Consider the following 13,324-nt stretch of genomic DNA (forward strand, 5'->3'; position numbering starts at 1 on the left):
TGCGGAAGCAGTGTCTTGTCCGCTCTGCTCACGAGCGCGAACATTCAACAGTGCGGCACGGACCACTGAGATCCCGGACCAGGCCACCATTGACAAGATGTGCGCCTTGACTGCCTGCAACACCCTGCTCGCTGACGTGAAGGCCATGAACCTGGAGGAGTGCCAACTGCCGGTCGGTGTCGGTTCCAACCTGAAGGCCGACCTGGTAGTCTACGTGCCGTCCAACGGCCCATCGACGTCGGCTCCCAGCCCGGACTCGCCTGCCACAAACGCACATGTTGTCGACACCCCGACGACGCCAGACAACTTGATGAACCAGGCCGAGCACACCGCCGCGCTAACCAAGACCCCCATCGCTTGCTAACCGCGTCTTCGGATCGACTTGCAGCCAAGTAGCCCTTGCGAGTACTTTGCTGCTTTTTGAGCCCCCCCCCTTTGTCGTCACGTTCTGATTATTAACCGTCGTTTGCTGTGCATGTTGAAGTCGCTCAACCGTTATTAGCGGCTATTATTACCTTCAATGACTATCATCCTTTGAAACACTTTAAAAATATTGTCACACACTTTGTAGTAGAGAAGTTTTGTTGAGGTGCTTTTCGCGCACAACAAAGAATCGGCTGCTCTTGGAGAGAGGGGCTTTAAGATGTTTATTGTTTCTAGCTAGGCCAGTTAAGGATATGGCTTGAGGACAGTGCATGCTGGGCTTGGTGTTGTCCTGATAGGACAGTGGTCTGAGTTGCAGTCTGTCCTAATAGGACAGACTGAGTGTCCAGTTGTCGCTTGTATCGTCCTAAAACTCATTGTGTTGTCCTAAATATGGGTTTGTTTATGAGCCGAATTGCTAGTTTTTTATCCCAGGTTTTAGGACAATAGGACACTTTAGGACTCCTACCGTCTTACCCCGCATATAAGGCATATGTGTTCTAAATAAATTCGGGATTCGCTCGACATCTAGCTTAAACCTCAATTTGACCACCTATCTAATTAGAACACATGTGTAAAACACAAGGCTGTACCAACCAATGAATATTCTTGAGAGCTCCCAACCAACCACCCTTCTGAACAAACTTGTCGGTGCTGCTGTTACTTGGCTTTATTTCTCTCATTTAATAATTTACACAGTCATGAGTGCTGAGCGACGTAGCTATAGTATCCACGAGAAACTCGCTGTTCTAGCAGACTCGGATAGGCGTGAAAGGTCACGGCTTTGCTGCTCTTAGCAAGAAGCACAGCGTGGCGGTTTGAACCCACGCCGATCGCGTAGGAGGGTCAAGCCTAAACGACCAAGCCAGATTCCAGGACCCACAAACTTGATTCTTCAAAGTCAAACAATTTGTTCGTTGTACAACACATAGGCTTTCTAAACGAATATAACACACAAGCAGCGTTGTATTTATTTACAGCACCTATGCCTTATATGCGGGGTAAGACGGTAGTAGGACGCATTCCCTCCTACCGTTGGTTGAGAGAGCCCCTGTATTATTTAAAATCAATCTCTAAAGTGATATCTCTATCTCGATACTATCGGTTATTCGATACACTCACCCCCCCAGCATTTGAAGTGCTCGTCAAACTTGTTTCTTCAAGTGCGGTTGAGTCCGTCGTCGGTCTTGACGTATCCGTTGCTCGTCCTCGCTTCTTACCATTTTGCTCTACGCCTTTGGTCTCCACTACCGCAGCTTCTCACCTGCCTTTGCCTCTCCCCAGTTAGCAACTTACCTCAGTCGACGCTCGCCACTGCCGCTGTGTCCGCCGCCCTGTTGTGTTAGTGTCCTTGGCTGCGCAACTACTCGCTCCCTCGAGAGCCTGCCATGGCACGAACCAAGCAGAATGCGTCTCGGTCAACTGGTGGGCGAAAACCGCGCGCGTCCCTCAGCCGCCAAGCTCAACGGAAAACGTCTTCAGCTCGAAGTGCCGCGACATCGCCCCGCTGGCACGTCTGAACTATTTTTGATCGTCTTGGCGTGCAGGTAACCCGAGACTCTCGCTTTTATGTTGGATACATCATTTCTGCAGGGAAAACCGAGGGTTCTTGGGAGCCCCGTTGGCTCCTTGAGGAAGATGGATTCACTGAGTATCTTGAGCTTGTCGATCAGTTCAAAGCTACCGGCGGTCCCATGACCTTCGCTGAGTTCTCTCTCTCGCGGCCGGACGACTTCTCACAGGCTATGGGAGCCTCCCGCGATGGCCGTTGCGCCTTCCGCGCTCTGGATCTTGCTGCCGACGCCCTTGGAATCTCCGACTGGTACTCGGAAGCTGCTGTCGGTGCGTTATACTGTGTGCGTGCTGCGACTGACAAACTAATCACATCTGCTGGGGTGGGGTGGTCCACACTGTGGACTCTCATTCGGAATCCCAACCGCGCCGCTCGTGCTGCTGGTCGGGCTGAGATCTGTGAGGATACGATTGGTGTTAATCAGGTCCAGCTTCGTCTCCAAGGCGTTCAAGCTTGCGTCGGTCTGATTTTCTGCTGCTGGCGCCTGGCGTGTATCTGTGCGCAGGTGTTCTCCCAGGTCCTCAGCGTAAGTCGCACGCGTTCATGCTTCAGGTGACGAAGCACGGTCGCTTCGTTTCCGACGAAAGCCTCGTGCAGATGCCGCTGTTGAAATGCGCCTTTTTGTGGCTGGCGAAAGTACGATTCGTCCGACGCGTCCTGATTCGCTAAAATACCGGTCTAGGGAGAAGTAGGCTAACTTTATAATAGCTTGGCTCCTTTTTAGCTTGACGTTTTTAAACTTGAGCTTGCGCCTGGAACTTGCGCCTGGAACTTGAAGTTTGTATACCTTAAACGTTTAACTGGATCTTGAACATAATCTTGAAATGTAATCGCTAATCTTTATTCTTGAGTTGCTGTCGTGTCCGTCGACCTACTATTTCGTCCTCGGAAATTTGACGTCGTCTTTTTCTTGATCTTTAGGCGTCTTGGCTTCGTACGCTTGAATCAACCCAGTCACTTGGTGTAAGTTCTCGAGCGGTTCCCACGTCGTCTTCCTCTCACCCACCCACCGAATGAGGTACTGTACGTTCCCCTTGCGCTGACGCTTGTTGATAACTGCTTCGGCGATCTGTCCCACCTGGCCATCGTGTAATATTACCTCGTGAGGTCGCGAGAGACGCGTCGGAGACTCGTACGGCCTGAGTGAGCCGGTGTTGAAGACTGGATGTAGCTTGAGTCCGGGCGGCAAGTTGATCTCGTATGCGTGTCGATGTACCTTGCGCACGACGGAATACGGTCCAATCCACTTGGGTCCAAGCTTGCGTGAGTTGGGAAACCCCGTGTGCGCTGTGTCCAGATTCACGTGCTTAGATACACTTGGTCACCAACGCTGAAGTCTTGCTCTTTGCGTCCGCGGTCGTACACGTCGGCCATACGGGCTTGCGCATCCTCGAGGGCCTCCTGACACTGGCGAAGTACGGCTGCTTGATGTTCCGTAAACTGAACGCCTTGGCGTCGTCCCCCGCGCAACCCTCGACGACTCGACTCAGCAATAGCAGATAGTGGGTTGTGTGGGACGTATCCAATGTCGGCCTCGAATGGTGACAGCTTGGTGCTTGAGTTGACCGCTGAGTTGATGGCAAACTCTGCGTTCGCAAGATGTACATCCCAGTCATCTTGTCGTGGAGATACAAAGCAGCGGAGGTACTCTTCAAGAGTTCGGTTCGTCCTCTCCGTTTGACCATCACCTTGAGCCCGGTACGCTACCGTCATCTTGAGCTTGGTTCCCACATTGTCGAAGACTTGACTCCAGAATCCAGAGACAAACTTGGTATCTCGGTCTGACACGATATCACGTGGCATACCGTGAAGCCTCCAGACGTTATCGATGAATAACGTCGCCACCTCTTGCGCGATAACTGTCTTCGTCGTTGCGATGAAATGGGAACGCTTGGTTAGGCGATCCACGACAACCCAAATCGAGTTCTTCCCGGTTTTTGTGTCCGGTAAGTCCGTGATGAAATCCATCGAAATCGAACGCCATCGCTCTTCTGGATCTGTAGAGGTTCTAATCGCCCAGGGGTCTTCGTCAATCGAGGTTTGTTCCGTCTGCAATCTTCACAATCCGTGATGTACTTCTTGATCGTACGAACCATTCGCGGCCAATACCAGTCAGCACGTAGCTTCAGATATGTGCGATCGGTGCCGGAATGCCCACCGTAGTTTGAATCGTGTACTTCGGAGATGACGCGATTCTTTAGCGCCACCACGTTTGGAACGACAATCCGTGGCTTCTCATCCGTTGTTTCTTGGTACCAGATCAGGTTCTTTTCCTCAAAGAACGCTTTGTATTGCTTCTCAGCCGTACCATGAGGGTTCGCTGTCGTACCACGCTTCTTGATCGCGCGTCGAATTTCTCGAATGATTTTGTCCTTAGCGTACCCGTTGATAATCAACTTTATCAGCTCATTTGTTGGCCGAATCTCGGTAACACGAAGTTGGTAACTCGTCTCGTTGAAGCTTGGGACGAGTAAATCGTGGAACTCCTTCGTCTCAGGCTTAAGATCTGGTCTTCGGCTCGGTGCGTCCGCGATACCATTCGTCGCTCCTGGTAAGTACGCGAAGACTGGTTGGTATTCTGCGAGGATGTCGTACCACCGGGCTAGTCTTCGATTCGCCATCTCCTGCTGGAAAATTCCCTCGAGTGACTTGTGGTCCGTCTCGATCATCACCGGTCGGTCCAAACAGTAGATCCGAAACGCCGCCAATGTTTTAACAATCGCGAGTAGCTCCTGCTGTTGAGTTGGGTACTTCAGCTCTGCTGACTTCATCTTCCGGCTGGGAAAAGCGATTGGTCGCTCGATTTCATCGACAACTTGAAAGAGAACACCACCCACAGCGAACTGACTTGCATCCGTCCGCAAGTGCATCTGCTTTGTGAAGTCGGGTAAATGTAGAACTGGTGTGTCGGATAGTCGTCGTTTCAGATCCTTGAAGCTCTTCAACTGCACTGCATTCAGTGTTATCTTCGCGTTCCGCTGGGTTTTCTTCTTCAACAGAGTAAACAGTGGTGCTGTCAGTTCAGCATACTGCTCACAGAATCGCTGCACGTATCCAGTTAAACCGAGAAAGCTGTGGAGTTGTTCTTGGGTCCTTGGGACCGGCCAATCGCGAATGGTCTGTACTTTGTCTGGGTATATCCGAAATCCGTTTCGGCCAATAAAATCACCAAGACACGGGATCTATTCAGCGCAGAACACACACTTAGACAATTTCACGTACAGCTTGTTCTCCTTAAGTATCTCCAGTACGTCGCGTAACGCTTGCAAGTGATCGTTGATGTCCTTCGACTTCGTGAAGACGTAGATATCATCGTAGAATGATCTGGTGTGCGACAACCCCTTGAACAACGACGACGTCAGCCTATGCATAGTTGCAGGAGCATTGCTGACTTCCATAGGTAGTACCAGGTATTTATATAGGCCGCTTGGCGCTTGGAATGCGGTGTACTTCATATGATCCATCTTCATTCGAACTTGGTAGTACGCCGACATTAAATCCATACACGAAAAATAGTAGGTGCCAGCCATACTATCAAAAAAGTCTTCTTTGCGCGTCATCGGCACGCTCTGTCTGATCGTGTTGCTGTTAAGGTACAGGTAGTCGTGAACGATACGCCATCCCACGGGTTTTCGTACGCAGAATGTCGGTGCAGCGTGAGGGCTGATGCTTGGTCGAATCAGTCCCTTCGCGATCATCTCATGTACCCACTTATCGATTTCCGTCTTCTGCTCTGGCGAGAGACGCCACTGCTGCCGATACATTGCAGCGTTTGGGTCCTTCACATCGATACGGTGCTCAATGTCGCGCTCCATTGGCAGTTCATCGGGCAACTCTGGCTTGAACATATTATCCTTGTACTCGACGAGAACAGGGTATGCTGGGTTATCCTTGAACGTCCCCCAGTCCGTGCTTAGGAATCGCCTGGCCTTCTCGGATCCAACGTTGTCTGGTTCATCGCTCCTCTTAAGATCTCGTTCGATCTCCTTGATCGTATCGTTCGTTACCACAATCATGAAGTCGTGTTCCGGTTGGTTCTTCGCAGGTAACCGTAGGAACTTCCGTAGCTTCTTCCTAGTGATGTACTTGGTTTCAACTCCTTCCGAATCAACCACTCCGAGAGTAAACATTGCTTCAGCTCTAGCGTTCTTCTTCTCACGCTTCGAAAGCTTCTCCACGTCCTCAGCTGGTCTTTCAACGCTTTCAACTTCGCCCTCCAGCTGTGTTTCTGGCACGGCGGCTCGACAGGAATCACGGCTTATCGCGGAAGAGCGTTCGCAATCCACAGCATCGTGAAGCCCAGAGCCATTAACCTGACTGCACTTCCCACAGGGCGTCGTAATATCCGCCGTTGAGGCTCCTTCTGAGACGCATACCTTGAAGCAACGATTCTTCCAGTCGATTTCCGGATGTACATCCACAAAGAATGGCATCCCGAGAACACAGTCAAACTCCTCCGGAATATCGAAGACAACTGCTACATAGCACTTGTTGGTCAAGACTCGACGACCATGGCCCCCGCGACGCGCAAGAACGACCAAGACGCGCCACCGAGAGGAGAGAGAGAAGCCGAGCTGGAAGCGCAGCTCACACAGCTACGTGCTGAGATTACAGCCCTCCAAGCCAACAATCAAGCGCAGCGTCAGCCGCCGATAGCGTCCAAGGCTCGCGTTCCGACCGGCCTGCCGAAGTTCAAGGGGAAGCGTGACGACGATGTGCGCCAGTGGCTCTTCCAAGTGGAGACCCTGTGCCGAATCAACGGTCACGACGCGACGGACGACAACTACACGCTCCCTTCGATCGCTGGGACAGCGATGGAGGAACCTGCGTCAGGATGGTTCTTATTCTGGGCCTCAAGAACTCCCGCGGATATGCAGACGTGGCGTCGGTTCACGAATGATGCCCTCGCTCACTTCGAAGCCTCCAACTATCAAGCGGTGTTACGACAGAAGCTACGTGAGCTCCGTCAGGGCAATGACATCGAAGAGTACAATAGGAAGTAGCCGTCATTGATCTTCCGCGTTGAGGACATGAGCGAAGTCGACCAAGTCAGCTACTATTGTGACGGTCTCAAGCGTGCGACTCAAGCCTATGTTAAGCTTCAAAACGCGACGATGCTGAGTGAGGCGATGGACCATGCTGCGAAGTATGAGATGTCTCATTTCGGTGGCGAGCGCAACCCGACCCGCGAGAAGCCGGAACGTGAGCAACAGTCCCGCGGACGAGCAAGCTCTAACCAGTCCAACAACAAGAAGCCGTTCAGCAAGAAGTCCTTCAAGCCCGGTCACTACGCTCCCGCAGAACAAGCCAAGGAAGGACCCGTGTGCTACTATTGCAAAAAGCCAGGGCACTTCAAGCGTGATTGCAAGAAGCTGAAGAGTGACGAGGGAAACGAACAGCCACGCCAGTAGAAGAGGGACCTGACGTGGCGAAGGCTAGCGAAGAAGATTTAATCGTAAACGAGGATACGTTGAATCTGCTTTGCGAAGACCCTCTCGTCTACACTCGTGCGCCATTGTTTTCGATTGAAGGATCAATAGTACAGGGTGTAAACAATTTCGGTGCCAAGATCCTGTTGGATTGTGGTACCACAACCGTATACGTGTCTCGTGGATTCGTCAAGAAGCACGAGCAGAAGGCACACGCTTACACCGACCGGACTATCAAGGTGAAGCTCGGCGACAACAAGATCGGCGAATCTATCCTGGAGTTGGTGAAGATCGAGATTCTACTCCAAGATGTCCCACATTACCAGTGCCAGTGTAACAAACTGGCCCCTTGTCGGAGGGAGAGGAGAACGAAGAGAGTCTTGGGGCAGGCGGGGAGAAAGCAAAGTGTGCTGGTCTCCCCGACCAACTGCCCTCAACCAAACAGTTGGTTGAGAGAGCCCTGTATTATTTAATATCAATCTCTAAAGTGATATATCTCTATCTCGATACTATCGGTTATTCGATACATTTAGCCATCACGCATAAAAAGAAATGACAGTACAGCGTAGTACTACAGTAGTACTAGTATAGTACTAGCATGTAAATGAAGCCTCTTCTCAACACGAAAACTAAAAACAAAGGGACAGAAGATCATCAACAACACATAGTTTCAAAGCCATACCACAAACCAAATAATTTAGAGTTGGCAAGCAAACGAGCCGCTGCCACCCTCGAAGGAAAAAACTATGAGGGAAAGAGAATAATCAAATTAAATTATGTTGTACTAAAACAACGTCAACCGGGAGACATAATTCAAACTGCTTTTTAGCAAGTCAATTATGAAAATAAAACATGAAATGAGAGCAAATTTCATCAGTCCTGTGAAACTGGGAAGCTAGTGAACCGATATACTGCAAATATCAAAAGGCAAACAACCTTAACCCTTTCTTGCGCCTCTTTCATAAACTACAGTATACAAGTATAATTCATTGTAAGCTTTTGATCGGTGTCGCCGTCAAACTAAAAGTAGAAGTGAGTTCATTTCTTTGTTGTTAGAAAAGAACTAAAAATATGCAAATTGCGGGATTGGTCGGTGGTTACACAACCTCTTCGTTCGAGGTAAAAACACCGACCAGAAGTGCTGTAGTTGCTGGGCACAATCCCAGCAGCTTACTGTACTTGTAGCAACGGCTACAACAATTCCCCCTCCGAAAGACATCGTTTTCTCCTGCAGCCATTACCTTACCTGTGAGACGATTGCTGGCAACGTTAAGTCGATTACTTGATGTTCAGAGCCTTTCGCAGCGCCTTGACTGGCGCAAGTTTACCTTGTTTGCGGACAAATGCCTTAACAGCGCTCCCACAAGTCCTCTAGAGCATCTAGCCCCCGCCAGTGCACCTTAATCTCGTGGCATTTTTCGTTCTTATTGTAGCGTGCCTTGAGTAGGCTCTCCACGATATGTCCCTCACTGTTGTGCGCAATATGCTGAAGAGGGTCCTCATTGACGTTAAAAGAGCTGTCTGCGTAAAATTTTAATCGACTAGCATGGGCCTCTTTGCGCTGTCCTGTTACCAAGTTTTGAATCTCAAAAACCCAGTTGGATACCGTACCAACTACTTGTGCAGGTCCGCACCACTTCACACAAAGCTTGCTGCGTGTATGCTGCCACACATCTGCATATAACACAAAGCCCCCGATGTCAAATTGCGCCTTCGTTGTTCCCTTCTTTTTGTTCCGTGCATCTCTACCCGTAGCGCGAACAGCGTTATTCACTTGACTTGCGCGTCGGTGGATATCTACTAGTGCTTGTTGCACTCTCTCCACATTTTGCCGCTGTGATGTCTGAATAGCGTCCAACGTGACCGATGCTGTCGGTCCTGGTATAAAAATTGTATCACCGGGGCGCATGGCTGGAATCCCTGTCATTGTAGTGACAGAAGAGCCACTTCACGCAGCGACGGGGACAGAGTATGATTGAGCACCTTCTGCATGATCTTCACTACTCTAGGCCATTCCCGAGGTTGCAATTTCCATTCCGAAAGGAGAACCCTGCAGCAGCGCAGCGTCTCTCTCATCGCCACTTCTACAGTTTCATTTGCCCATGGGCATCGAGCCGTGGTGAAGTGCCCCTAACGCATGCTGGAGCGCCTCAATGGTCTTATTTTTAAAGTGCGTGCCCTGGTCACTGACCCAGGTGCGGCACACACCGAAACAGGAAAACCAGTCCGTTAAACAGTGAAAAGTAGTCTCGGCATCCGCTGCTTCACATGGCAGCAGCCACACAAACTTTGACGCGTCGTCCTTAATGACTAACACGTACGTTTCACCGGTTGTACTGCTTCCCATGTACAAGTAGTCCCAGTGAATCAACTCGTTGGGCCGCTCTGCGTGCATCGCTTCTCCCAGAAGACGAGGTTGGGGCGGTCCACCCAGAGTACTTGCACAATGTAGGCATCGACGAACAAAAAACGCAATGTCTTTCTCGATGTCTTTTCAGACAAAGTCAGCAGTCTCCCTTTCCACTGTAGTTGCAGCGCCACGGTGACCTGCTACGCCAAAATGACCCACGACGCAGATACGTACTTGTAGTTCCACCGCTTCGTCTGGGATCCAAACTCTCCCTTTATCATCTGTCCACAATGCATTCGTCTCTGAGCGAACCAAGTCGCTTGGTCGTGGTGCTGCATCTTGTGCAGTAGCAATGCATACCTGCGTCGGCCAGACAAAGGTGTCATCGAGTTGCGGAGAAAGCGGCAAGTCAACTTGTCGAATGGCGCACACTGTTTTAAGAGACGAACCCCATCTAGAAAGCAGGTCGGCCCAGACATTTTCCTCTCCAGAGATGTCGTGGATGTCGTACTTGTACGCCATCAATAACATCGACCAGTGGTGCAGCTTATTCGTGCAACAGACTTAGAAACGCTATGTGGATCCAATATGTACCGCAGGTTCCTGTGGTCTGAAACAAGGCGAATTCGTCCGGGCAATGCAGTAGATAGTCCGCACGACGGCAAGTTTCAATGATAGCATACACTTCTTTCTCCACAATGGCCCACCGCTTTGCAGAGCCTGAGAAGGTTCCGCTCAACATCAGTAATGGCTCGAGATCTTGTTCACTAAGTGGTCTGCTAGCCATCTCGGGAGAAATCTGGGTTATTGCGGCGCCCCAATGTTCATCACTTGCGTCAATATAAACTGAAAGACGTCTTTCGGGGTTCGGGAGTGCTAGCTGAAGCGCATTTTTTTAGTGCTTCTTTGCACCGCTCAAGAGAATCGGCTTCTGCACATCCCCAACCGGCCTCACTGAGCTGAATCTTCCTTACTTGGTTCTTCTTACGCCCTCCTGCCTCGCCATATACTTTCTCCATCAACTGTGACAGAGGGGCCACCAATTTATTGTATGCTGGAATTGCAGTGCGCATCCAATTAAGCACACAGATGAACTGTTGTAAATCCTGACCAGTAGTAGGGGGTGGAAGGTTCGCCAGCGCAGCAAGTCGTGCTGGGTCATGTCGTACTCCATCACCGGACACAATACGTCCACACCAAAGTGCTTCACGCTGGTAGAACGAACACTTTTTAGGGTTTAGCTTTAATCCCTTTTCCGCACAAATAGTCAATACTTTCTTTAGCAAGCCAAGCAGTCCCTCATCGCTGCTCTCATAACCCAAAAGATCATCAATCCAGATGAGCAAGACATTGTTAAACACTTCAGCAAACACATCTTGAACTGTTGACTGCACATACGCCACGCTATTCGTGCCACCCATAAGTACCCGAGTAGGGGTTATGACCCCTTCTTCTGTGAGAATGGAGTAAATTTCCTGACACTCCACTGCCATGGCAAACTGCCAAAATCCCTTAAAAAAGTCTAGCGAGAAGTATCGTGATGATCCACGAAGTCGGTCGAAAATTACTTCCAACATCGGCATTGGCCACACGATTTGTTCCACACATTCGTAAGGTCCTCTAACATCGACTGTCGACGGCTTCCAGCTTCAGGCTTGTTTACAATACGTGGAGGCGAACACCAGCGGCTGCGTGGGTTTCTGTAGCATAACCCAGCTGATATTAGAGCGTCAATGTGTGTCTTAAGAAATTCACGGTGCGTCTGAGAGTACCTTCTCGCTCGGCACCGCGCTGGCACGGCGCCAGGCTTGAGTGTCACCGCCATCGGTGGCATATCCACAGGTTTATCGCTTCCAATAATCAAGCGAAAGACGTCCATAAGCTCCATCAGTATGGCCTTCAATTCTTCAACGAATTCAAGTGACGCTCCAAGACGCCGAGCTTCCTCGGCTTTCTCTAGTAATATGTTTTTAATTAACTCGCGCTCTGTATCCATATCATCAGTAAAAGTAGGAAACAGATCTGATCTTCATCTTCCTGCAAATTCAATTCTTTCTCTGCAGGTTCGACATGGTTCTGTCCTGAGTAAGCTAAAACACTCGCCATTCCACGCGTTGTTTCTTCAGTCACATCACTCATATCCCAAACGGACTGTATCTGCTGCGCTACAGCCAGTAACTTGTCGGAACTATACCCCAATCACACCATAATCAAACGAGATAGCAGTAAATCTCTCACTCCAGGCGGAAGTGGTTGATCGGTCACCCGACAGATTACATTCCCTAGAACGAGAGGTCCACCCGGGTTGAAAAACGTAGATCCAGTTTTACTTTGCTAGCTACTGGCACAGGTCTGCCCCGATACCCGTAACTGCTGCTTTTCCAGGTAAGTCTTGCTGAGCAATCCAAGCCCCACTCACCGACAACCGCTTCAGTAGCTTAGTTGTCACCACAGAAACTTCGGCAGCACTGTCGGGCGTAATCTCGGTCTCTACAGTACCCATAACGATACAGCAGGTGATGCGGTAGTATTAACTTTACCTGCTGGAATCGCTGCCAATACAGGTTTCACGACTCGCTTGCCTATAGTCTTTTCATATGACTCTTTGGCCTCGGCAGGACCCGAAATATTGGGACACTGGAACACACCATGAGCTAACTCACCACATTTGAAGCACTTCTTGTTCGGTTTTCCACTAGTACCCGATAGTTCTTGCTTCCTTTTTGGCTGGTCCGCGCGTCTCACAGTTTGTATGCTGGAGTTGGAACGAGTTTTGGTTGCACTGTTTTGCCATCCTCGATTTTTCTTCGATTTGTCAAAAGATTTCTGCTCTTTCTCTGATTTTGCTGCACTTCTCTCTTGTGAAACGTTCGCGATGTGCGCTTCAAACTGCATAAAACTTTCTAAGTCTTTACGAACCCATTTCAAAAACAATTGGATGTTTGATTTGGTCGTCTTGTGGCCTTGACGTCCGAGCTGATCTTTAGCAGACGCCTTGTACGCTGGAGGCTTTAGTGCTTCGACTCAATATCCTACTACCTTCTTGGGCTCGGCTTGTACCATATCATTCATGTTAGCTTATCCTCAATCTCGTAGAAGTCCGCCATAAGACGGGACAGTCGTGACTCAGCGTCTTGTAGATTCGTGTCCATGCATAGGTTCTACCTCGCGATTCAATGTTTTGTAGGCTGTGTTGTCTGGATCCTTGCCGACAAAAAATAATCTCGCCATTCCGACTTCGTCACACCCTTTTCTTCTTTAAACTGCTCGAATTGACAAATTCGTACCATCGTGCCTTGCGCAATACATGCACTTAAAGGCATTACAAAAACGCTTGTTTGAGAACCTTGATTTAACGCCTGAATCCGTCTGGAATAAATAGCGTAACTATCCATGAAGTCACGTTTCTCTTTCTTCGAGCTGCCTCGGTAAATGGGAGGAACCGGCAGATTTGTTCCTGCTGCCACGGTGACAGAAGGTACTTCCGGTGGTCGTTGGTCCACTATAGGTGCAGCGCCCTGAGCAAAAGCTCCACAACGTGCCTGCAGA

General features: G+C 49.9%; 1 protein-coding gene and 1 pseudogene across 1 annotated transcript; one reads left to right on the top strand and one right to left on the bottom strand.

The window, feature by feature from the left end:
- Nucleotides 1-352, top strand: PITG_22895 (annotated as a pseudogene; the record flags this gene model as incomplete).
- Nucleotides 353-11,749: 11,397 nt separating this feature from the next.
- Nucleotides 11,750-13,065, bottom strand: PITG_09719 (uncharacterized protein; the record flags this gene model as incomplete). Its single annotated transcript, XM_002903275.1, has 4 exons — nt 11,750-11,761; nt 12,195-12,265; nt 12,316-12,664; nt 13,063-13,065. The coding sequence occupies 4 exons, from the start codon at nt 13,063-13,065 to the stop codon at nt 11,750-11,752; spliced, it is 435 nt and encodes a 144-aa protein (XP_002903321.1).
- Nucleotides 13,066-13,324: the final 259 nt, after the last annotated feature.

Source organism: Phytophthora infestans, genomic scaffold (assembly GCF_000142945.1).
Source record: "Phytophthora infestans T30-4 supercont1.15 genomic scaffold, whole genome shotgun sequence".
Classification (NCBI taxonomy): Eukaryota; Oomycota; class Peronosporomycetes; order Peronosporales; family Peronosporaceae; genus Phytophthora; species Phytophthora infestans.